The sequence below is a fragment of the Triticum dicoccoides genome, chromosome 7A (assembly GCF_002162155.2).
Source record: "Triticum dicoccoides isolate Atlit2015 ecotype Zavitan chromosome 7A, WEW_v2.0, whole genome shotgun sequence".
NCBI classification, from domain to species: Eukaryota; Viridiplantae; Streptophyta; class Magnoliopsida; order Poales; family Poaceae; genus Triticum; species Triticum dicoccoides.
The window spans coordinates 486121591-486146524 of record NC_041392.1 but is presented as its reverse complement, the minus strand read 5'-3'; the positions used below and the strand labels follow the sequence as shown (position 1 = coordinate 486146524).

The 24934-nt window shown below is 46.5% G+C and overlaps 1 protein-coding gene, 1 long non-coding RNA gene and 1 pseudogene across 3 annotated transcripts; 2 read left to right on the top strand and 1 right to left on the bottom strand.

Moving 5' to 3' along the window:
• Window positions 1–5801: 5801 nt before the first annotated feature.
• LOC119329968 lies at window positions 5802–9126 on the bottom strand. Of its 2 annotated transcripts, none has more exons than XR_005159846.1 (6): window positions 8837–9126; window positions 8616–8750; window positions 7530–7812; window positions 7301–7460; window positions 6950–7174; window positions 5802–6229 (listed from the first exon to the last, which is right to left on the bottom strand). It is a non-coding gene; the product is annotated as an uncharacterized LOC119329968 (long non-coding RNA). The 2 variants fall into 2 exon arrangements; XR_005159845.1 differs by having other exon boundaries at window positions 7301–7448; window positions 8837–9124.
• A 7261-nt stretch (window positions 9127–16387) lies between these two features.
• On the top strand, window positions 16388–20425 carry LOC119332582 (O-glucosyltransferase rumi-like). The gene is made up of 2 exons (XM_037605756.1): window positions 16388–16653; window positions 18874–20425. Exons 1-2 carry the CDS (start codon window positions 16432–16434, stop codon window positions 20299–20301), a joined length of 1650 nt encoding a protein of 549 aa, XP_037461653.1. The 5' UTR covers window positions 16388–16431; the 3' UTR covers window positions 20302–20425.
• A 134-nt stretch (window positions 20426–20559) lies between these two features.
• LOC119333560 lies at window positions 20560–24297 on the top strand (annotated as a pseudogene).
• Window positions 24298–24934: the final 637 nt, after the last annotated feature.

Below are 24934 nucleotides of genomic sequence, written 5' to 3'. Positions count from 1 at the left end.
AGAGTTTTTTCAAGTGTCATTTATGCTCAAAATAAAAAGAAGTGTCATAAAAGGCATAAAATTTAGACTGTTGCTAGATAGGGAAGAAATAATTTAGCAGTGTTAAATAGGGCATAATATTTAGACACAGTGTTAAATAAGGAATTCTCTTATGTATTACATGGGTTGTGTGAAGATTGCCTCACTTGCGACATTGCTTACAATGCGGTTATGCCTCTAAGTCGTGCTTCGACACGTGAGAGATATAGCCGCATCGTGGGTGTTACATTGGGTGTGCTCTTTCTCTCTTTTATATTCATTTCGTTCTTCTTCCATCTTTCCCGGCATTCCCGTTCTGTTTGCTGTTGGCGGCGTCCGTCGTCAGGTTAGCAGTTCAGCTCTGTTTTCCGGAAGAAGCGGATGGGCGGCAATTTTTTTGGAACAAGCGGTTTTTTTAGGTATGATCTATACTGAGCGATACTCATTCAACGATGGGCAATTCGTTCGGCGTACTACTAAAAGTCTACTGACCGCCAATTAACTTTTTTGTTGTTTCTTTATTACAATCTTGTTTTTGACTCATATGCTAACAAAACTACATCGTTACGTGTTTGAAACTCAAAGTTACAGGTTTGGATGGGGTTGGCAATTGTGAGCCCGATGTGCCATGGATGAGATGGCCGAGTTTGGATTGGTGACGCAGAGATAAGGAAGAGGAAGAGGAAGAGGCCCGTGCACGAGGACTTTAAAGGTGTATAATTGACATGATTATCATTGAACCTCAACACATTAATTAATATATACGCGACAAGAAATATGAAATTTATTGGGCCATGCACATTGTCATCCCAAATAGCGCCCTTTCAAGCGCCTGACCGCTATCCTCTAAGAGGGCCCTTCCAATTTTGTGCGTAGTCATTGAATAGTGACCTATCACGTACCCTCCCACACACCTGTCCTTCTATGGGTCAACCCATTCCGATTTTGACAAGGATTTAGAACCTTCTCTGAACTAGATTTTTGTTTTCTCTTCTGGTCTTTTATTTCTTTCTTTATTTTTATTTTTATCTTTAAGTTTTTTTAATTTTCTCAAATCCACAGACTATTTTAAACTCGTGAACTTATTCGAATTCGTGAATTTTTTTTAAATCCATGAATGTGTTTCATAATTCATGAAATTTATTCAAAATCACACAAAAAAAATCTAATTTTCTAACAATTTTTAAATTCGTGAATTGTTTTTGAAATAGAGGAATCATTTCAAATTCAGCAATATTTTTTGAAATCTGAGAACATTTTCAAATTCATAAGCAATTTTAGAAATTAATGAACATTTTCTGAATTTTTGGAACATTTTTCGAAACAGCAATATGTTTTAAATCCAGGACATGTTTGGAAATTCGAATCAATTTTACAATATATTCCAAAAAATTTAAGTCCAGGAACTTTTTTGAAATTTAGATCATTTTTAAAATATGTTAACGTTTTTTTTAATTTGAAACATTTTTAAAAGTGTAGGAATTGTTTTCAAATATGTGAACATTTTTAAAAATACGAGACCATTTTAAAATTTTCGAATATTTTTCAAACTCAAAGATGTTTTAAATTCATGAATAAATTCGAAATCTTCAAAGTTTTATAAAATTCGTGAAACATTTTGTTGAAATTTGGATCATTTTTTAAAATCTTGTTTAAAAGAAATATCTGATTTCATTTTTTAAAAATTAAACTATTTTTTAAATCCAAGAACGTTTTTGAAATTTGTTAATTGTTTTTGAAATATAGGAACATTTTTTCAAATCTTAAACTTGTTTTGAAATACAGAAGATTATTTTCAAAAATCATGACCGTTTTTGAATTTCAGAACTTTTTTTAAATCATGAGTTTTTTTGTTGAATTTGGGGTTCATGAACATTGTTTGACATTTATTTCCCTAATAATAAACCAGCGATTGCTTCTGGTCGTCCGTCAGGTTTTTTGCAAACAAGTCCTCCCATTTCTGATAAATTAACCCGCAGTCCTACATGTAATGTGTGGTAATGATGGAAAACGTTTCGGTAAAAAGACCTGCCACCACCGGCCACCTCCACCACTTATCTATTGTCTGCCTCTATTGTACCGCCCGGCACGCCCCGCCGCTTGCCGCCGGCGTCGACGCCGCAGAAGCCAAGGCAGGGGAATGTGTCGCGGAGGGCATCCGCACCGCGTGAGCCCAGGAATGGGGCGAGGCGTCGCGGCGGGCGTTGTAGAGCGCGGCGGACCGAGGCGTCGCGGGGGGCGTTGGAGGGCACAGCAGACCGAGGCGTCATGGCGGAGGAGGATAAGGCGGCCGGCGTGCTCTCTTAGGGTGAGGCGTCGCGGTTTGTCGGCGATGTTGGCTGCTGTGGAGCGCGCTGCGGCGGGGCGGCTTCAGGCGGTAGTGGCTGAACTGGAGTGCGGGCGCTACCGCAACGGCGAACTGGAGGATAGGCATGGCTAGGCGTCGCCAAGAGCCACGAGGTCGTCGCTGCCGTCCTCCGCGCCACGCTGGACCAACTGCTACAACCCCCATGCGCCGTCGCGGTGGGACGCCTGCATTTCTGCTGCTCCGGTGCCGACACCTGTCCTTGTGCGGTGCGTGCGAACCAGCCGAGGAAGCGAGCACCCAGCAGCCTGATGAGTAGGATATGAACACGGCTTCGCGGGCGAGCTCCCATGGACGGAGAGGCGGCCGGAGGCGGGGGGAGCTCCAAGGCAGCCTGATGTGTAGGAGATGAATGCCGGCTTCGTGGGCGAGCTCCCACGGCAGGCCAGGCGAGAGGAGGCGGATCCATCTGCTCTGACGTGGATCCAGCGGTGGGGTGGACGAATCGAGGCGGAGGAGCACAAGCCTAACGGAGAGACAGCCGGAGGCGGGGCGAAGCTCCAGGGCGGTGAGGGTGCTTCGGTTTCCATGGTGACTCCCTTCTCTGGAGAAAACAAAGATTAGAGAGAGAAGAAGAAGAAGGGAAAAGCTAGAGAAAGGAGGAGAGGGGCGGCAGCTGGGCTTGCCCTGCTTCAGGTGGATCGTGGCACAGAGGAGAGCTCCTCTCCAGGCGCGGTGAGGCTGGCTGCTGGAGTTGGGAAGGGGCTAATTAGTGAAGGGAAAAAGAAACGGGATAGAAACGAGAGAGGGGCTGTGATGCCTGTTAGAATAAATCCGAGGCATACATCGATCATCCGAGGACCAAGCAATCACACGAGCACGACACCGAGATTTGTTAACGAGGTTCACCGATATGGCTACATCCCCGGGGCTTGACTACGGGCGCTCCTCCCCGTGACACCGTCACAATACGCACCCGGTCGCCCTGGACACCGGCACGTGCCGACGGCTTCCCCCGCGTTCCGGTGCTATTATGTTGGCATAGGTTACATCGTGTGTCTAGCCCCGCTATATATATGAGAGGCCTAGGATACAAGTGTCCTATTAGGACACAACTCCATATCCTATCTAAACACAATACAATTACAAGTCCAACTGTAACCTACCTTGTACACAATATTCGACACAACTCTAACAAACTCCACCTTGGCGAATATTCTCCACCACCTTGAATTCGTCAATGCGTCAAACTTCCATGTACATTGGACTCGAGCTTATCCCATGAGAACCGCTGCTACTCCAAAGACTCCATGTGACTCCACCTGCAACTTGCAGTCCCTTCTTTTCTTGACCACTGTCAACACTCGAGCAAAATTAAGTTTCTCTTTACTCTAGTGTATGCTCCCAACTTCTAGAGTTTCGTTCAACGCATCACACACTGATCACTGACCTGCGTGAAAGTGAACAACTCACATATTGGGTGTCACACATAAGAGTTACCTGAACTCAACATCACCTGTAACACCCTCGATGCGGCTATATCTCCCACGTATCGAAGCACGACTTAGAGGCATAACCACATTGAAAGCAATGTCACAAGTGAGATAATCTTCACACAACCCATGTAATACAATAAGGGAAAGAGATACATAGTTGGCTTACAATCGCCACTTCACTCAATTACATGAATAAAGCATTACATCACCCAGATACAATCAAGGTCCGACTACGGAACCAAAATAAAAGAAGACTACCCCAAATGCTACACAGATCCCCGATCGACCCCAACTGGGCTCCACTACTGAACAAATAGAATGAAACAACACAAAGGACAAGATCTTCATCGAGCTTCTCCTTGAGCTTGGTTGCGTCACCTGCTCGGTAACCTCGGCACCTACAAACTGGTTTTGGAAGTAACTGTGAGTCACGGGGACTCAGCAATCTCACACCCTCGCGATCAAAACTATTTAAGCTTATAGGAAGGGTAAAAGGTATAAGGTGGAGCTGCAGCAAGCGACTAGCATATATGGTGGCTAACATAGGCAAATGAGAGCGAGAAGAGAAGGCAAAAGCACGGTCGAACAACTATGATCAAGAAGTGATCCTAGAACAACCTACGTCAAGCATAACTCCAACACTGTGTTCACTTCCCGGACTCCGCCGAGAAGAGACCATCACGGTTACACACGCGGTTGATGTATTTTAATTAAGGTCAACTTCAGGTTTTCTACAACCGGACATTAACAAATTCCCATCTGCCCATAACCGTGGGCACGGCTTTCGAAAGTTCAAATCCCTGCAGGGGTGTCCCAACTTAGCCCATCACAAGCTCTCATGGTCAATGAAGGATATTCCTTCTAGCGGGAAGACCCGATCAGACTCAGAATCCCGGTTACAAGACATCCTCGACAATGGTAAAACAAGTCCAGCAACACCGCCCGAATGTGCCGACAAATCCCAATAGGAGCTGCACATATCTCGTTCTCAGGGCACACTCAGATGAGACATCCTACGAGTAAAACCAACCCTCAAGTTGCCCCGAGATGGCCCCGCAGTCTACTCGGTCGGACCAACACTCAGAGGAGCACTGGCCCAGGGGGTTAAATAAAGATGACCCTTGAGTCTGCAGAACCCAAGGGAAAGACAAGGCTAGGTGGCGAATGGTAAAACCAATGTTGGGCATTGCTGGAGGAGTTTTATTCAAGGCGAACTGTCAAGGGGTTCCCATTATAACCCAGCCGCGTAAGGAACGCAAAATCCGGGAACATAACACCGATATGACGGAAACTAGGGTGGCAAGAGTGAAACAAAACACCAGGCATAATGCCGAGCCTTCCATCCTTTACCAAGTATATAGATGCATTAATTAAATAAGAGATATTGTGATATCCCAACAAAATATCCATGTTCCAAACATGGAACAAGCTCCAATCTTCACCTGCAACTAACAACGCTATAAGAGGGGTTGAGCAAAGCGGTAACATAGCCAAACAACGGTTTGCTAGGACTTGGTGGGTTAGAGGCTTGGTTCACCACTACAAGAGATTGGGCCAAGTGTGACGAGACAAAAAATGTCATCGGATAGCTAATAACATCACAAATTACCCCTAAGTGACGTTTTATGGGCGTCACAAGGATCGTCACGGAATCCCCGTCACAGATTACTCCTAGTGACGGCGCGCACAAAGTAACGTCACGAAAACGGGACCTTCGGTGACGTTCTCTACTACGTCATCAACTTGTTACTTCCATGACAATCAATTAATGTCACACGTTACGAGAAAATATGCCATATGCAGTGACAAAACAACGCCACTGACTTCTACGATGCCAACACCTGAGCAAACTATCCCACTGCTAGCATTTCATTATTGATGAGGATGACACCATCAAAATATATTTAATTATTTAGAATTTGTACAACAAATTATCAATATATAACTCACATCACATCACATTATATATATAAGATAAGATCTGAATCACATGATAAATTTGAATGAACGACAAATCATATCATATAATCAATCGTCTCAGCCAAATCATCCCCTAAACAAAAGTGACATCAAAAAGTAACACTCGCTCACGAGTTAAAAAGGCAACATTTAAATAGCTAAAGACCACATGTGTTGTCCTGGTGACTAGAACATATGATTCAACAACTATCTTTCCATCACAAAAGGATGGCCTTCATGCACCATCGGTTTTGGACTCGACAGCTAAGTTGCTTGAGCCTCTAAGAGAAAACCAATTAGGTTATCCGTCTCCTGTTGCTTCTTTTGCTAGGCTTCATTCTTCTCTTGAAGGCTCTTCTTCACAGCTTCCAATTTTTCCTATTGTTTCCTCTGCATCTCTTCAAATGTTGTCACTTGTGCTTGAAGCCTCGCGGCTAACTCCTCTCGGTGCCTATAAATTGAAGAAACACAACAAGGTTGTACCTTTGATGAGATGAAAATAGACAAGATAACGAGGTACAAGAGTACCACTAAGAGGCTTACAATCTATCAAATTAACAATCTGAAATAGAACGGAACATTATTAAATGTCAAGGAAAGCATACAGATGGGAAAATTAAACAGTAAACCCAAGAATAGCTTATAATGGTTAAGAAATACATGCAAACCCAAGAACTAGATTTTATTTATCATTTTGAAAAGCAACAAAGCATCACAAATAATATATCAAGTCAACAACCCAGGCAAGAAGCAACTAAGCTAGGACAACAATTTTCTAGATCAAACTCTACCAGCCTATATCATTCAAAAAAAGCAAGAACAAAAACAATCAACAAATCATACTAAATTTCAGGATTAGAAACCATGCATTACAATGTTACTCTCATGCCTTTGTGTTGCAGCAGCAAAAAAACCGTGCAACAAACCATGTATTTATCATTACAAGCATATATTATTTTCTTATGTTACTTTGTATGGTTGGATTTGGATCAAACTATACATAAACAGCAAAGCACTCCTTAGTACAACTTTCGTTACAAGAACTGAAGACAAATGTCTTGTTCACTCAGATTTGTGTTCTCATTTTCTCACTATCATGGGTGCACTACGCACATGCACAAAAGCAAGGAAAAAGAAACAACCAGAACACAAAGAGAAACAAGACATGTACCTATCACTTGCATCTCTCGCCTCTCCATCCTTCTCTTCAATTCTTACTTCAATTCTGTGCTAATTAAGTAGAGGTCCAAAATCTCCTGGATCTTGATGCATAACCCATGCTAGAAAGGAATGTGCTATGGGTGCTTTCTTCCTTTAGAACTCCAGCCACAATTGTTGTATCCGATATTGCCTACTCACCTTCTGATTGTGCTTCCCTTTTCTTTTCCATCGCATTCTATAGTATAAAGAAAATTGATGCTCAAGTAAGGCAAAGTTCATATGATGGATTACACATGATCAATATGAGAATCTATTTCAAGTCAGAAACAATAGGAAGAAATCTTATATAAGCTAAACATACCCGCTTGCTCATACCACCAGTAAGGCAAACTTCATATGATGGATTACAAAGAAGATAGTTTAGCTGCTTTGATTGGGTCTGTAGGTCTCATTCCCCCCGGTGGAGAATGCTTATGGATCAGTTGGACCAGTGGAGCATGCTTATGAGTCTACATTAAAACCTGGCAGATAAATTAGAAAGTTGGAATTGCAAGTGGAAAAAGATGGTGTGAAGATGATCTTGCATATACCTTGGCCTTGTAGTGTAATCATGTTATCAGATTGGCTAGATGTGCCTATCATGTCTTGAGAACCTTGCCTCCCGGAATCAGTGTCAGGCGAGTTGCTATCCTTAGAAGTTAGGTGAGGTGATGTGTTTGTTGGATTTGGTGCAGACTATTCTTGATGGTTTGTAGGTTCAACCGACTCAGTTGTTGTGGTAGCTTGGGATCCAGTTATTCTTGAGGTAGCTGATGCACTGTTTGTAGATCTGACACGCTTTTTTGTTTTTGGCATGGTAGAACCTTCAGGTGCCTGTGTCAAACAAGTCAAGTAAAAGAAGGAAGTGAATCAACACTGAATTATCCAATGTTAGCACAAGTTCAAATAGGATGACAATGAACAAAGAAAGCATCATCTAGATTACTCCCTCTGTCCCATAATGTAGGACGTTTTTTAACACTAGTGTGGTGTTAAAAAACTTATATTATGGGACAGAGGGAGTAGTTGGTAGGAGAGTAAAAGCGTGCAGGAATATAAATGAATCAATCTTTAGTCAATTATTTTACCTGTCCAGAATGTTTAGAACAAAAAACAACAAAAAATACTATTACTATCGCTGCTGGCATAGTTCCGAAAACCATAAAGTTTACTATACTCTTTCAAAATTAAGGCTCAATGGACGGTGTTGTATGTTTGTAAAGTAGGAGCAGCTTGAGTTCACCATGTATCTGCTTTTATCAAGTTCTGGGCGTACTGAATATGCTTGTGGGCTTCAGACCCTTAACATCATGGGTAGCAATCAATTAAGAGCGGCAAGGCAAATATTAAGTTTAATTCTCTTTAATTTAGTAGTGGAGATAAAAGTACATTGGCACAGGGCTATACATCTCCGTAAGGAGTCGAAATCAAGTGCAGTCTCAGTGTTTATTCAGTTTTAACAACAGTAGTTAGGGACTATTTATGGGGCAGCTGAACCACAAGCAGCGACAGTAAAATCAATTTCAAGTTTTAGCTAACCACAAGCAGGCAGTAGAATCAATTTAAGGCTTCAGGTTTTAACCACAAGCACTATGGCCGTGTGGTGCCTGAGTTCAGTTAAAGCGGCAAGCTGTTACCATGTCTGGGTATGACTTGTAAAATTGAAACTCTGAATTCCTCTCCAATATAACTCTGGATCTCACTTTCTCTCTTTCGTCTATGTCACCTCAGTGCTTTTCTCCCCCAAATCCCTTCGCTGTATCCTGGTGATCCTAATTAATGAGAAGGGCGGGATGATTAGTGGTATGGATGAACCCTAATCACTGAACATTAAGGGCTTGCGGGATGAGAAAATTACCGAGAGTTGTCGCCGGTCGCTGTAATCGGTGGGGAAGGGCTTGCGGGCGGGTTGATGCGGTGGATCCGAGATCCGCTGGTGGGGCGGCCTCCTTCAATCCGTCGTTGCCGGTCGCTGCAATCAGGGGGGATAGAGCGGAGTGCTCGCGGGGCCGGTCGCCGTCGCCGGTCGCTGCAATTAGGGGGAGATCCGAGCTCGAACCGGCGGGGTGGCCAGCCGGCCACCCCCAATCTCCCGGCCCTGATCGCTATAGTCGTGGGACAGGAGAACCGATTGGATCTGGCAAAAAAATGCTGAGGTGGGCTGTGGCCTTTAGCGGCGCCTCTTCGCGGGCGAAATAGAAGAGTAATTTTGGACAGGTGTTTGACTGGTGGGGACATAGGGTTTAGTTTTCACATAATATTACGTAACTCATTTAATTCGACATAAGTATCAAATGATTATTAAAAAAAGTAAATCTTACAAATACATTATGGTGTGTTTTTTCATGTAGTTTTTCTTGGAGTTGTAAATAAATATGTCGAAAGTGAAAGACGGTGTGATGCGGGTGCTCTGTGCAGCGTCGTACGATACGGTGGCCAGATGGATTCATGTAAGGTTGGTACAGGGGAGTGGAGACATTTACTTGGAATTGTAATAGCCAGCCGGAACCGATCCGTGCCGCGTTTCGCCTATCATAGTCCTGCATTTCCCATGGCGACATGCCGCCAACTTGAATCGAGAAGACGACCAGATCAAGTCACATATGGCGTAACTCGTGAACTACCTACTTATGAGTATTTCCAGGGACACTACCTACTTATATTAGATAGAACAAAATAATTACAATGCATAATAGACTTTGGAAAATTTATGGCCCACTGCCAAAACCTACCTCTCATCAACTCGTGAACTAGCTATGGTGGGACCCGTAAAAAACTAGGTATGGTGTGTCCCACTGCTAGACATTAAATGACAAAATACTGATCGCCACACATTCATAGTTTTCCATGACTATCAAGTTTGTCATGAAAACTTCCAGACCGTCACAGAAATTCACAGCCAGGTGTGCTCACAGGCCGAGACATTTCAGTGACGTTTATCGTCACCTTTTTGTAGTAATTGGTGACGCCACCTATGAGAACATCACACATTAAGCATTTTGGTGATGTTGTCCATCATCGTCACGAGGATTTTTGTCATGGTATGTCAATTTGGTTGTAGTGTCAACAATATGGGAGGCATGATAAGCAAGTGGTAGGTATCGCAGCATAGGCATAGCAAAAGAGCGAGCAACTAGCAAGCAAAGATAGAAGTGATTTCGAGGGTATGGTCATCTTGCCTGAGATCCCGCAAGGAAGAAGAACGAGTCCATGAAAAAGACAAACGGACGTAGTCGAACGGATCCTCACAAACACGACATTACCAGAACCAACCCGGAGAAGCAACACCGTAAAAGAGCAAACAACATAGTAAACAACTATCACATAAACATGGCATGATGCACAATCAAGTATGATGCATGTCCGGTTTAAATATGCATGGCATGTCATGGCATGGCAAGAGCACGAACAAAACTACAAGTTAAGTGGAGCTCAATATGCATCGGGATGCATATTGACAAAACACCACATCAATTATTTAGTTCTCTCCCATTTAAGTACTCAATAATATTAAATGTTGGTTAATATGGCAAGAGGTTAAGCATAACAAAACTATACCATTTAAACAGTTTAAATGGGGCCGGATATAACAAACAACAAATCCGGTAAATCCCCATATGCATTAGTAATTTATTGCAACAACAATTTAAACATTTTAATTGTTGTTATCATGATGCGGATGACATGAACAAGTTTATGCAATTTTTTATTAAAAGTTGACAAGAGCATTATGAAGCATTTTGTCATCGTGGCGGAAACGAAAAAGGGTGCCACGGCCACGATAACGGTAACAGTGCCACGGCAACGTTCCGGTTCCAGTATTTGATTCAGATACCGATGCAAAGGAGAAAAGTGCAGATGCATGCATAAGATGGTGGGGCACTCCCGGATACCGGGTTCCCACGGGTTAGTGGCATGGAAACGAGTGACAACCCGGACATGGTGCAGACAAAGGGGGCATCTCATCCAACATGCATTCATTCGTTCACGGGTGTCGTCTCGGGGTTATACCTTCGAGGCTGGATTTTTCGGAATGGGTCAAGTTCGTAGCGGAAGTAAACGTTCTCGCCACGTTCGTAGATGCTCGGGGTCATGGCGAGGAACTTGACATCCACGGGGTCTTCGAGGGTCGACGGTAGTTGTTCTATGCATCGGGCATCAAGGTACTTGTCGTTTTTAGCGAATCCGAAGACGACGGTAGTTGTACACACGTTGTTAGGGAACTTGTCAGTCCGGTCTTGGCGACGGTAGTTGTGCACGGATCATAGTCATTCTCGGGTCATCGTTAGAGGAGCTTGGCGGATTTGAATCCCTTCGAGGTTGTCATGGTACTTGGGGTCTTCGGACTCGCCGATCTCGTACACTCGAAGGGGTACTTGTGTTTTGCAATTCCATATCCAGGGTCGTCACGTGTTCGAACTTGACGGGGCATGGGTGTTGTGGTACTTGTCGCGTTCCGGAACTAGAGTGGTACTTGGCGATATCCGGGACGGTCTTGGCGATTCCGGAGACGCGGTATAAGTACTTGACGCATCACCGCGTATTCATCCTCATGGTCCTTGGGGCATCGGTGCTAGTTGGACTTGCCGGTCTTGAAGGCGGTGGTGGTTCCAAGGTACTTGACAAATGCACGTGGTCGCACCCGAGTCGTCGTACACTTGACGGGTCCGGAAGAGGAACTTGGTGACCAAGGGTGTTGCAGTTGCAGTCTTCACATCAAAGAGAACAGGCAGCGAAGGAGGAAGCTCGAGCAGGGAAGTGGAGCACAGCAGGCGGCCGGAGATGGCAGATCGTCAGCAGGCAGAGGGCCGACGGGAGGAGGCAGGTGAGGTGGATGTCCATGGCAACGGAAGGAGAGGCAAAAGGCTGGACAGTGCAGCAGCGGGCGAGGGGCTCCGGGACGGCATGGAGGTCGAGGAAGAAGAGCTCGAGGCGGCGCTGGAGCATGGTGGCGCGGTGGCCGAACGAAGCAGGGAGGCTCGATGGAGGTCGTCGGCGCGGAGAGGTCGCAGGCAAGGTGCGGGCGTAGCAGAGGAGACGAGGCAGCGCTGGGCCGAGGCTTGGGCGGAGCTCCTCGGGCAAGGAGGAAGAACCGCGGAGCGGGGTCGCGAGGAACGCAGGGGTGCGCGGGCGTCGGGGCTCCTCCCTTGTGCTATGCCTGCGAGAGCTCGCGCCTCCTGCAAGCTGCAGCACAAGGAAACAGGGAGAGGACCCTGGGCGCGGGTGAGGGGACGGACGGCGACCGGTGCAGCGCTACGACGACCGCAAGGGGCGGCGCTGGTCGAGGGGAAAAGAGAGGCCGACGCAGGGTTCTTGCATGCGGGGTCGGACAAGAGGAGAGAGGAGATCGATGGGGATCGGGTCGAGGGGAGAGGGAGTCGGGCTGCGGGTCTCCCTCTGACGGCGCGAGGGGAGAGATGGAGCGAAAGGGAAACGGGCTAGGGTTAGCGCTAGGGTTGGTGGGTGCGGCTGGGCCTTGGGCCAGCGCAGGAGGTAGGGAGGCCCAGGCTGCTGGGCTAGGCTGAACTCCTTTCTCTCATTTCTAAAACAGAAAAAAAAACAAAGAAGAGAAGAAAAAGGAAGGAGGTGATAGGGGAAGAAGTTGGACATGCGGATAATTTCCTTGGACTTACAAAAATGTGAGGAATTTAAATAAAATGGTAAGAGGGTTTTTGGAGAACAATAGATTCGCATATGTTGAATTTAATTCAACATGTTTGGATTTTGAAACCCATTCGAAAGGACTCTAAAAGGGCTGAGATTTTTAGAGGAGCCTCGATAAAAGAGATGAGAAATATTGGCAAGGTTTGAAGGTCAAACTCGAAAAGGAATAGACATGGAAAATATTTCCCACGTGTGTTATGGGTGATTCCGAAAATGAAATATTTAATATAGCTCCATAAATATTAGGAGGATAATGTTATAAAGAGAAGTCACTCTTCCCTCGGTTTAAATGGATCGAAGATCCATACGGTTTATTTATTTGAGTTGCAAAGATTAAAGACATGATGGCATGATGACATGATGCAATGCATAAATGCAAAGATGAATGCAATAAACCAACAACTCACACGACGAAACCCAGAAACCCTGGAAGGCATCTGAAGCTCCGGTCTTGGGGCGTTACATCACCGCTCCTTTCTTGACCGTCGATCTGAAACTTGAAGAAATTTCACCGTTGCTTGTAGTCATCCCGAATCAAATTCGTAGTTTTCTCGCCACATGTATGACCACCAGAGCCCTGGCCCGTCTCCATGTCCCGTGCGTACCGCACGCCTCGCCGCTACTACCGCGTCGAGCCTCCGCTGCCCCGGTCGAGTCTCAAGGGTCGTGAACCCACACCACTCAACCCCCACTGCAGAGTATCACCGATCATCACCGACCGATGGCGAGTTTCACGCTTCCATCAGACCACTGAGCTCCAGCCCGAATTACGTGTCCCTCGCTTTTTTCCCCGCTGAAATAGGCTTCGATTCTCTGAATCCTTACACCGTAGCCCCTCAATCCAGCTCCACCTTCAATATGACTCCATAGTAGATGATCAGTTCACCCTCGCGCCCCGTCGTCTTCAAGCTCCGTGTGTACACCACCTTGAATCAACCACGCGGCATAGTCTTGTTGAAGCCACACAAGCCCTCGGGCCTATGCCACGTGTTTCCACGCCCCAGAAGTCGGTCACCATCAGCATCACGCTCCTATGTCATCGTCGCCGATTCCATCACCGTCTTCTGTACCAACCGACTTGCGTCGATCCGTCAGACTGTCAGTCCGACCCAGCCGAACTTGTTCGACTGCAACGACATGCTCTAGGCTCCCAAATCGTCTTCCGCGAATTTCCATCCATCACATGATAATTCCATATTAGCTAACATGACTTCCAGCAACACCTTCAAGCATCCATGTTGTGCCAATAAATCTTTCATCCGTGTCTGCCATAACCCAAGGTTTTCAGTTCCACAAACTTCTCCACCTCAAACCAGATACCGTTGGTGTCATAGTTCTTTGTACGACTGATTGTGAAAAATACCCGAGCTGTCCCACTACGCCGAAGTACACGAGCAAACCCAGCGTGGTTGCCTCGACCAGAAAAAAAAACTTGGCCTTCACGTGATCTGCTCCCTTGGCTCAACTCCTCGATGCTAGCAATTGCCTTGTCAACCCCTCCTGCTAATTTCGATGGATCCATATGCCTTGATAGATGTTTTTGGCCAATTGATTTACCTGCCAATCTCTGTGTCATATATGGACTCGGTCCACTTTTGGTCCAAACAAATCTCACTACAGCATCAACGTTGTAAGTGTTCCCGAGCAGCCTAGCTCGGCAGTCGCGCCTCCACGCGCTCGCGCTTCCAACGCGGGCTAGCATCGCTAGCACTCCACGCTCCAAGCCTGCCGCCCCAGCACGCACCTCGCACAGGGCTCGGCCAGCCACGCGCTCCTTCCAGGCGGCTTCCAAGCGCCGAGCCAAGCGCCGCTGCCGAGCCATCTGATCTGATTCTGACCGCAACTTGCCCAGACTGCTGTTTGCCTGACTTCTTCCAATCGATCTCAACCGCGCAACACATATTGTATTACGACAACTTCTGTGTAGACGATACCGATCTAGAAAATTAACCCTTCCTCTAAATCAACATGATCCGCAGCTTCCGAACAACCTTGCTCATGATACCACTTGTTAGAATAAATCCGAGGCATACCGTCGATCATTCGAGGACCAAGCAATCACACGAACACGACACCGAGATTTGTTAATGAGGTTTACCGATATGGCTACATCCCCGGGGCTTGACTACGGGCGCTCCTCCCCGTGACACCGTCACAATACCGCACCCGGTCGCCCTGGACACCGGCACATGCCGCCGGCTTCCCCTACGTTCCGGTGCTATTATGTTGGCATAGGTTACGTCGTGTGTCTAGCCTCGCTATATATATGAGAGGCCTATGATACAAGTGTTCTATTAGGACACAACTTCATATCCTATCTAAAGACAATACAACTACAAGTCCAACTGTAATCTACCTTGTACACAATATTCGACACAACTCTAACAATGCCGCGTCTAGAGATAAGACTGAGCGATCTATCCGGTGGTTCCACGGCGGTCGAGCAGGCGAGAGATCTCGTGCGAGTTACACATGGCGTCCACTGGGTCCCACACCACCGCCTAGGCCTACTGGTCCAGTAGTTTCTTTCTATCCTATACCCAACCACATGCGAACTCTCCTCGCCGCGTGGCTGTTCATGGGAATTAGCAAATTGAATATACACAAGCCTTCTTTTCCTTCAAAATACTGTATTTTATGCACCGGTACTGAATGTTTTAACCACCAATACCGAATAAAATAGTACCTAGGCACCGAATTAAAACGGGATTGCTAGCAGATCATCGGTGAGAACAGACCAAGATAATTCATGAAGGGCAATGCATTGGGTATTATCGGATATTATTGCCCTTTTGAAATTGTAGTACGTACATGTTGAATGTCAATATATTAAGTATAAACTATACTTCGCTTGCTCCTGAGAAGATAAAACCGACATAAAACAGATTATCATCCCGCAATAATTAAAGTCTAGACAATTGTGGACCTTGTTTTTCTTTTTTTTTTCCCTCTCTACTTCCGGATAGCGCCTAGCGCTGATCATAGAGATATTATGGTGGTGTCAACTGTAATTAAAATGAGATTGCAGGTTATGCATGATAATATATTTGTAGCGTCCTTGGAATGGACATACTCCCTCCGTTCGGAATTACTTGTCTCAAAAAATGAATGTATCTAGAACTAAAATATGTCTAGATACATCCATTTCTGCGACAAGTAATTCCGAACGGAGGGAGTAGAACCTAGAACCAAGATGTTGATGGACATGGAACTCTCACTAAATTTAAATACACATCAATTCTTTCTACCGTTGCAACCACGGGCGCCTAGCTATTTGCTACCATTGTCTTTTGATCAATTCTCTCAAATACTACCTTCGTCCGGGATTAAAAAGCCCTTGAGCCATGAAACCAAGACACGGTGTAGCTTTTTACAGAATTTTTACCCCGTTGCATCGCACGGGCCATTTTCCTAGTAATTATAATAATAAAACAAAGGAAGAAAAACAAAAAAATAAGTGGCACCTTGCCCCGCATATCGGCCGGCTAAAGGACGCGCATATAGGAGGTCTCCCTTAAGGGCTGGATAAGAGCATTGCACATTCCCCTCAATACAAAAAAGGAGCATTGCACGTGCTGCCAATGCTTCAAAAAATGAAACTTTTTCGCTGGAGAAACTCTACAGGTCAAGGTTTTTTTTTTGAGGGGTCTCTACGAGTCAAGTAGGCACGCACTTGAGCACTCCGGCCAGCCCACTATATATAACGGTACATGCATGTATGTATGCAGAGCAGGACTGATTCATTTCCCTCTTCAGTTCGTCTACTGGCCAGTTAAAAAATATAGTTGGATGAAGAGTTTCAATCCAGCAGCCGTCGAGGAAGAGAGGGCGGCGATGGTGCCGCCGCCTCCTGCAGCCCGGGAAGAGATCGTCGATGATCCGCCGGCGGAGCATCAGCCGTCGTCATCACCAGCAACGAAGCCGTGCTGGAAGGCGACTACGAGCAGCCTTGTGTTTCTTGTGTTTCTTGCTTTGCTCGTCGGCACCAACTGGATCCACCACGAAGCTGTTGTAAGTGTAGTTCCTATTTTTTTTTTCTTTGAGTACTGTGTACCTCCAACATACACACACACTGACACACATCAACTGCATGAATGCATGATTGTGTAGAGCCACACGAACTATTGAACCTTTCCAAAGGGCTTCGGCCATAAAGCCGGGTGATCGCCTCCTTTCGAAAATATAGGCCAGTACCCGCCTGTTCTAAGTACTTCTGATAATGAACTTATCCAATTAATTAACAAGCCGAAATCCATGACAAGCCATCGATTAGCTAGCTATAAAAGTGCAATGATTAAATCAACTTCTATAGCTATGGGTACCGGTCTTAATTAGAACGAAGCGGTCGACCGTACTCCCTCAGTGTTATACTAAAACTGTAAATTAATTTGGATCGGAGGAAATACAAATTATATAGGTTGCATATACATTGATACATACTCCATCCGTTCCGTAATGTAGGGCACATAGATATTTTGAGAAGTCAAAGTTTATACATTTTGATCAAGTTTATGAAAAAACATATGCATCTAAAATATCAAATTCATTTTATTAGATACTCTCTCCGTCTCATAATATAAGATGTTTTTTGACACGTCTTACATTATGGGACGGAAGGAGTACACCACAAGATATACTTTTCGCTATAAACTTGATCAAAGTTTGTAAATTTAAATTTTTTAAAATATTTATATGCATTACATTATGGAACGGAGGGAGTATATACTAGCATGAGTTCTCGATCCATTAAGTGTAGCTTTCCCTCACCAGACAAGGATAAAAAGCTAGAAAAAGAGTACGTAGTAGTACTAGTATTTTGTATTAGCAACTGCCAGTATTTTACGTACTTAAGCCACCTTTGCGTAAATCTCTAGCATGCCTTAACCGTAATCAACCCTGTAACGGCCATCTTAAGTAAATAAACGCGTAGATTAGACTGGATTAGCTTAGTTAATCGAGCCTTCATCACGTTGGAAGTCGCATACACTTAAGTTAATTGCAGTCAATGCCTTTGGCCCCAACTTAAGATACGCACACATGCGCGTACAAGTCATGAATTAATCCTAAGTACGTTCCTTTTTCTTTTCTGGAAAGGGCTAATAATGCCATAACTATCGCAAGTCTCATAAACACACACTTAGAGAAAAAGAAAATTGCAACAAATTTTTAGGGATGTTGAAATCTTTTTTCTCCTACATCCACCGATGACGCGCTGCGAGCAAAGCTCGATACCGTCTCTGGGTCTACATCTCGACGGAGAAAATTTGTATAAATATAGGAGCTTGTAGAAGCAATGGTAGGGAAGTAATCGCTGTAGTCCAGAAAAGATATGTATAACAAATCTCCGCCTTGAAGAAGAAGACACCGAAAAAAGCTTGTAGACAGTTCAAGGGTGTGGTTAGGCCTCAGTCGACTAAAACTTAATCAAGTCACACCATCTCTAAGTCAAATGATATAATATGTAAGAAAAAAAACTAAAAAGCAAAATTTACACGGATCTCAATGTAAGATCTCATGAATATAGCATCGACCGAGACTTGGTTAGGCTGGTCACAATGGGGAGGAATTTAGCAGTAACATCACACACTCTCATACAACTTTGCTTATGTGACACATATTTAATGAAGAGAGAGGTGCTTGTGGTAACTAGCTAAGTTACCGGAACATCATACACTCCAAGAAACAATGAGTCTATAACTTAATAAATACATCGTTGCATGACACTACATAGATGTTCCTACCCACTATGGAGGTAGTAACATAGTCTAGGGAAGTGTGTAAGTTACTAGCTTATGTTCTTGCCCATTGTGAGCAGCCTTAAGTCTTAATTGACTGAAATTTGCATGGATCTCACTGCAATAAAGTGTTGCTAAATCTCATTCGACCGAGACTTCATTAAGTTTTAGTCAACTCCATATTCATTAGATCATACATGCAAAATTCTCTGTTTCAACTTTTTGTTGTCTTTTTACATGTTATTATTTCACTTGATTGAGACTTGATTAAGTCTACCGAGATCTAACCACACTCTAATAGATATCAAAGAATGTCATTATTTTCTAACCGAGAAGAATTATGCTCAAGCTTGTTAGTAGCATCGTGATTAGGCTTAACTTTTTTCGAGAAAACCTCCGTTTAAGAAGAATAAAAAAGATTAGGCTGAAATTCAGTGCGTATAAGATATTAACTCTTTTTTGCTACTTATAATATACCATTAACTTTCGTCTGCAGCAACAGTACTACTTGTTCCATCCGGTCATCGGCGGCGGCAGTTTCAGTCGGCATGGGCGTGCTCCTGGCCGCACCCGCTCATCGACGGCGTCCCTCGTACCCATACCCTTCAGCTGCGGCAACGACACGTCGTCCCCGTCACTCTGCCGCCGCCGCGCATCACCGCCAGCACCAGCACCAGCACCATCACCATCCTCGTCATCACAGCAACAATACTCCCCGGGCGTGCCGCCACCTTGGTGCCCGGACTACTTCCGCCACATCCACACGGACATGGAGCCATGGCGAGCGACGGGGATCACGCGAGACGCGGTGGAGCGCGCCCGGCCCAATGCGGAGTTCCGGCTCGTGGTGGTCTCCGGGCGCGCCTACGTGGAGAAGTATCGCCGATCGTTTCAGACGCGGGATATCTTCACGCAGTGGGGCATCCTCCAGCTGCTCGCCCGCTACCCCGGCCGCGTGCCGGACGTCGACGTCATGTTCGGCACCGGCGACATTCCCGTGTTGCGCGCCGCCGACTACCCCGACCATTCCACCGCGCCGCCGCTCTTCCGCTACTGCAAGGACGGGACGGAGCTGGCCATCCTCTGGCCCGACTGGTCCTTCTGGGGCTGGCCTGAGGTCAACGTTCGGCCATGGGGGGCGCTAACGGAGGACTTCGTCCGAGAGAACGGGCGTCTGTCGTGGCCAGACAGGGAGCCCTACGCGTTCTGGAAGGGCAACCCCGACGTCTCGCCGGTGCGCCGCGATCTCTTCCGGTGCAACAACGACTCCGCCGCCGGCAAGGAATGGAACGTGCGGGCGTTCAAGCAGGACTGGAAAGCCGCCCACCGCAACGGCTTCAGGGACTCCGACCTGGCGAAGCAGTGCCGGTACAGGTACAAGATCTACGTGCAGGGACGGGCGTGGTCGGTGAGCGAGAAGTACATCCTCGCCTGCGACTCGCCGATGCTGGCCATCGACACGCCCTTCGAGGACTTCTTCACCCGGGGGCTCGTCGCCGGCAAGCACTACTGGCCCATCGACCCGGCGCGCAAGTGCGCCGCCATTAAGTTCGCCGTCGACTGGGGCAACGCCCACCCGGGGCAGGCGCGGCGTATGGGCGAAGAAGGCAGCGGGTTCGCGAGGGAGGAGATGAGCATGGACTACGTATACGAGTACATGCTCCACGCGCTGACGCAGTACAGTGCGCTGCTCCGGTACAAGCCCACCGTGCCCGAGAAAGCCGTGGAGGTCTGCGTCGAGTCCATGGCCTGCCCCAGACGTGGCCGCGAGAGGGAGTTCATGATGGAGTCCAGGGAGAGGTACGTGGCCGGGCGCGAGCTGTGCACGCTGCCGCCGCCGTTCACTGCCGAGGAGGTAAGGGAAATGGCTGTCAGGGACGAGCAGGTGCGAAGCAAAATACTCCAGATGGAGGAGGGACACTAGACGGCATTCATCAATCTGATTACTTACTTCATTTAGCATGAATTGCCCCTCCCCTCTTTAACTCGTGCGTATTCCACAAGATTTAGCATGAATCGTCAAATAAAGATAAGGAACATCCAATCCAATAATGTAAAAGGAATTCAAGGACGCTCTTGATGTGAGGATTTATGAGGAGCATCCACTTGCTAAGATCGAGCAATTATCGTTGGGCAGTGATAGGCGTCACTCGATCGGCCCCCAAATTTCGGCCGGTCGCTAATGAGGTTACCTACTACAGATAAGGTCAAGGATCTGTCATTTAGGGCCCATTTAGAGCCCCATACCATTGCTGGTAGGTCTTAAAACTACGCGAGCATTGGTATGCAGATAACAGAAGGTTCACTCGGACGCCTCGACAACACTCGAACATCCATTCTCCAGTCGACACGGCCACCATCATTCGGACAAGAGAGGTGAATGGACGACGTGGGAGTTGCAACGGTTAAGGGATCCTTAGTCAGTCTTAAAGTAGAGTCATAGTTACGAACATTAAGTGCCCCGACGACGTGGGAGTAATGAAGGCTGCGGTGCACTAATATAAGCTGCACTCCTTCTCCTAGGCTAGGGGCGGGCAATCTCTGTAACCATACCCTCAAAGAAAGCAAGACTCAGGACACGAGACATAGGGCTAATGAATTTGTAAAACTACTAGCAAGATGTTCATGTGTTGCACGGAACATCAAGATGCATTTATATGAATAGTTTATCTTGTGAGAGAAAATGATGAATGAGGAAAGGCCTTATTTGCAAATGTGAAGGGGTGTGGATATTTTTTAGCAAAATTGCCATAGTTTTCTTTCTATCCGTCGGATATAAATCGGACGGCCTATATTGCATGATGGGCAGGCACACCATCATTATCAATTTTGTTCTTTTTATAAGAATAGAGATAGAGATGTTGCTATCAACATCATTGTTTGATCGACGACCTTTATAGACAATTTTGATGTTGACACTTGCAAGGCAGACAGTATTGCAAATACCTCAGAGCATGTTGCAGAATCAAGGGCCGGCCTGAAGTGGGCCGTGCATGTCTGGCTCGGAATAGCAGCGGCAGGAAGGAAGGAGCACCTCACCGGCGATGCCCAGCGCGCCACGCCGCCACCCGTCTCCTCCGCCGTCTCCAAGCTCCATTCGAGATGCCACTCCCTCTCCACCATGAAGCAGCTGCACGCCCACCTCCTCCACCACCACCTCCCCTTCCCGTACAACCACTTCCTCTCCAAGCTCCTCTCCATCTCCTCGCCCTCCTCCGCCACCACCACCGCCGCCGCCGCCGCCGCCGACTACGCCCTCCTCCTGCTCACCGCGCACCCGACCCCCACCGCCTTCTCCTTCAACGTCGCCCTCCGCTTCTTCGCCGCCTCCCGCCCACGCACGTCCCTCCAGCTCTCCCTCCGCATGCTCCGCTCCGCGCTCCGCCCAGACGCCTACACGCTCCCATTCCTCCTCCTCGCCGCCGCCCAGTGCCCCGCGCCCGCCTTCGCCGTCTCGGCACATGCGCTCCTGCAGAAGCTCGGGCTACACAGCCACGACCACACCGTCCACTCCCTCATCACCATGTACTCCAACCTCGGCCGCCCCCACGCCGCCCGCAGGGTGTTCGACGGAATCCTCCGGCGGGACGTCGTGTCCTGGAACTCCATGATAAAGGCGTATCAGGCAGCGGGGATGAAGGACGACGCGTTCCGCATGTTCCATGCTATGGTCGCCGAGGGCGCGGTGGCGTCCAACGCGGTAACCGTGGCGGTCGTGCTCGCGGCGTGCAGGGACACCGGAGACCTGGCGCTTGGCAGGTGGTTGGAGGAGTGGGTGAGATCCGCGGGGATCGAGGTGGGTTCACTCATCGGCTCGGCTCTCGTTGGGATGTACGAGAAGTGTGGAGAGATGGCGGAGGCGAGGAGAGTGTTTGATGGCATTGTTGACAAGGATAACGTCGCTTGGAATGCCTTGATCACTGGGCAAGTATAGATAGATCCACTTTGGTCCTCATTTTGAAATTATATTCTCTGATGAATGTGATCTTATCTGGCCTGCCTGATCATTTGTTTATGGTTTGTATGATGACGCAGGTACGCACAGAACGGCATGTCAAAGGAAGCCATTTCCTTATTTCACAGCATGCGGCAAGCAGGGGCACGATAACCTTGGTAGGGGTGCTCTCGGCCTGTGCTGCAGTTGGAGCTCTGGAGCTAGGCACCGAACATGACAGCTATGCCTCACAAAGAGGCTTCTACAGCAATGTCTACGTTGGGACTGCTTTAGTGGATATATACTCAAAGTGTGGAGATTTTACCAGAGCCATACAACTGTTTGAGAAAATGCCATGCAAGAATGAAGCTTCATGGAACGCCTTGATTTGTGGTCTTGCCTTTAATGGGCGAGGCCATGAAGCTATTCGGCAGTTTGAACTGATGAGGAAGGAGGAAGGGCTGCGGCCGGACGATATCACTTTCATAGGAGTACTTTCTGCTTGTGTGCATGCAGGGTTGCTGAAAGACGGTCGGCGTTGGTTCGGTTCCTTGACATCTGAGTTCCAAATCGTTCCCAAGATCGAGCACAACTCCTGCATGGTTGATTTATTGGCACGTGCCGGGCATTTAGAAGAAGCATGGGATTTCATTGAGAAGATCCCTGGTAAGGCGGATGCGGTGATGTTGGGGGCTTTGCTTGCCGCTTGTCGGAAATGCAAAAATGTTGAGGTCAGTGTCAAGGTCATCAACAGGATCATGCTGCTGGAGCCCTCAAACTCGTGGAACTATGTGGTTTCATCCAAGATATATGCAAGCTCAGATAGATTGGATGACTCTGCACGGATGAGAGGGCTGATGAGGGAGAGAGGTGTCAGCAAAATTCCAGGTTGCAGCTGGATTGAGGTTAGCGGCAGAGTTCTTGAATTCTATGCAGGGGATGAACCACAGCATGGCGCGGAGGATATGTATCAAATCCTCAACATGCTTGTTGATGAGATGAGACTGGAGGGATATGTTCCAAATCTTGATCTGGTTTAACACAAAACCAGATGTAGATCAATTTCAGTATTGCAGTCTTGTTGAAATTTGCTTTCTGGATTGGTATTCATGTCAAAGAGGCTGTGGTGCTTGAAAGAAAGGAGGAGGCTGTTGTTTTTTCTCAGAGGAGCAGAAACATCAGCTGAAATGCTGAACATAAATGTTAGATGGCCAAGATAGAACATTGCTCTGCATTCCTTCTCTATGACTGGATACCAGGGTCAAATTAGGTCTATTTTGAATCACCTACCAACAGAGCTCTTTGAATTATGGCAGCATGCTAATGATGTGCAAAGATTGGCTGATTGGGCTGTGTCAACAGACGATTTCAATTCACCAATGGACTCAATTGGTTTTGTGAGCTGTCAGAATATGCTAGATAACCGCGAATATGGAAAACCATAATCTCTAAAGAGTGTCATATAAATTGCATTGTATCATTTTCTGGCTGAGCATATTCAGGACTCTAATCTAAAAGAAAAATGAATTGGCACCCACCTAATGTTGGTGTTTTCGAAAAAATAGCATTCCAGGTGGAGTGGAGATGGGATCCAGAGGAGCTACGTTCGCTCCAAGTCAGCATTCATGTAGAATTTTTTTGGGGTGAATTCTTCAGGTAAGAATGGTGTTACTGTTTTTTTTTTCTTTATTGTATGTGTAGATTGTCAACTTATCTTTTAAAGTTGTCGCAGAGGTCAGGAGCTGGACTATTCTTACTGCCAGTATCATCTTGAATCAGTGACTATGAACAATTAATTCTTCGAAGAATGGATCAAGACAGAACTCTTTCGATCAAATACCTCTAGGGACAAACGGAAGAATGAAGGTATAATTTTGTGGGTACATCCTACACTATATGTCCGTTTCCCACTCTAACAATACTGTACAAGTGTTTTGTATTGCAAAACAGACCAAACCATCTACCACTGAACTTATGTGTACCCTACACTATTTTGCTCGTTTCCAACCATGTGTGATTCTAGAAATCGAAAGAATTCCCAAGGCAACCTTCTGGTTCACAATCTTCGAGTTGCTGTTTCAGAGAAGACTTGTGCAATGCACAACCTTCGGTACCGTGCGACATCAGCATCTTCTGTTCGCGCTATAGCCGGGTGCGGTATAGTGTCTCTGATTTGGTTGTAAATTCTGGATTCTGTATGTTGGCCTGCTTTCACACAAAGGTTATATTCTGTTGTAATATTGGGTGAGTTTATGTCAGTCGTGTGTTTCTTCACTGAATAGATTCTTATACTGCCATTTATGCCTTGTTGGTCACTTGGGGACCAGAATGTGCTCGTGATCCTTTTTCCTTGGACAATCCGGTATGTGCTCATGTCGGTATGTGCACTCATCTCATGTATGTCGGAGAAGGAGGCCGTCGACAGTCGCAAGGGGATCCAATTCCAGGAGCTCTTCGGCCCCAATGTCACGTGCCAGGTATGGTAGCCAACCAAATCTTCCTCCTATCTGTCTGCAAGAGAATTCTTCTTGACTTCAATATAGTTCATTGATGAAGCTTGTTCTGTCAGGGTGCTTGTTTGTCGTCACGTTTCGGAGTTTGAGTCGGCCAAGCTCAACTACAT

Bases quoted from the DNA above. Each gene is read 5' to 3' on its own strand.
- LOC119332582 (XM_037605756.1), top strand. From the start codon at position 16,432: ATGAAGAGTTTCAATCCAGCAGCCGTCGAGGAAGAGAGGGCGGCGATG. The intron at 16,654-18,873 runs GTAAGTGTAGTT...TTTCGTCTGCAG, and splicing joins GGATCCACCACGAAGCTGTT to CAACAGTACTACTTGTTCCA.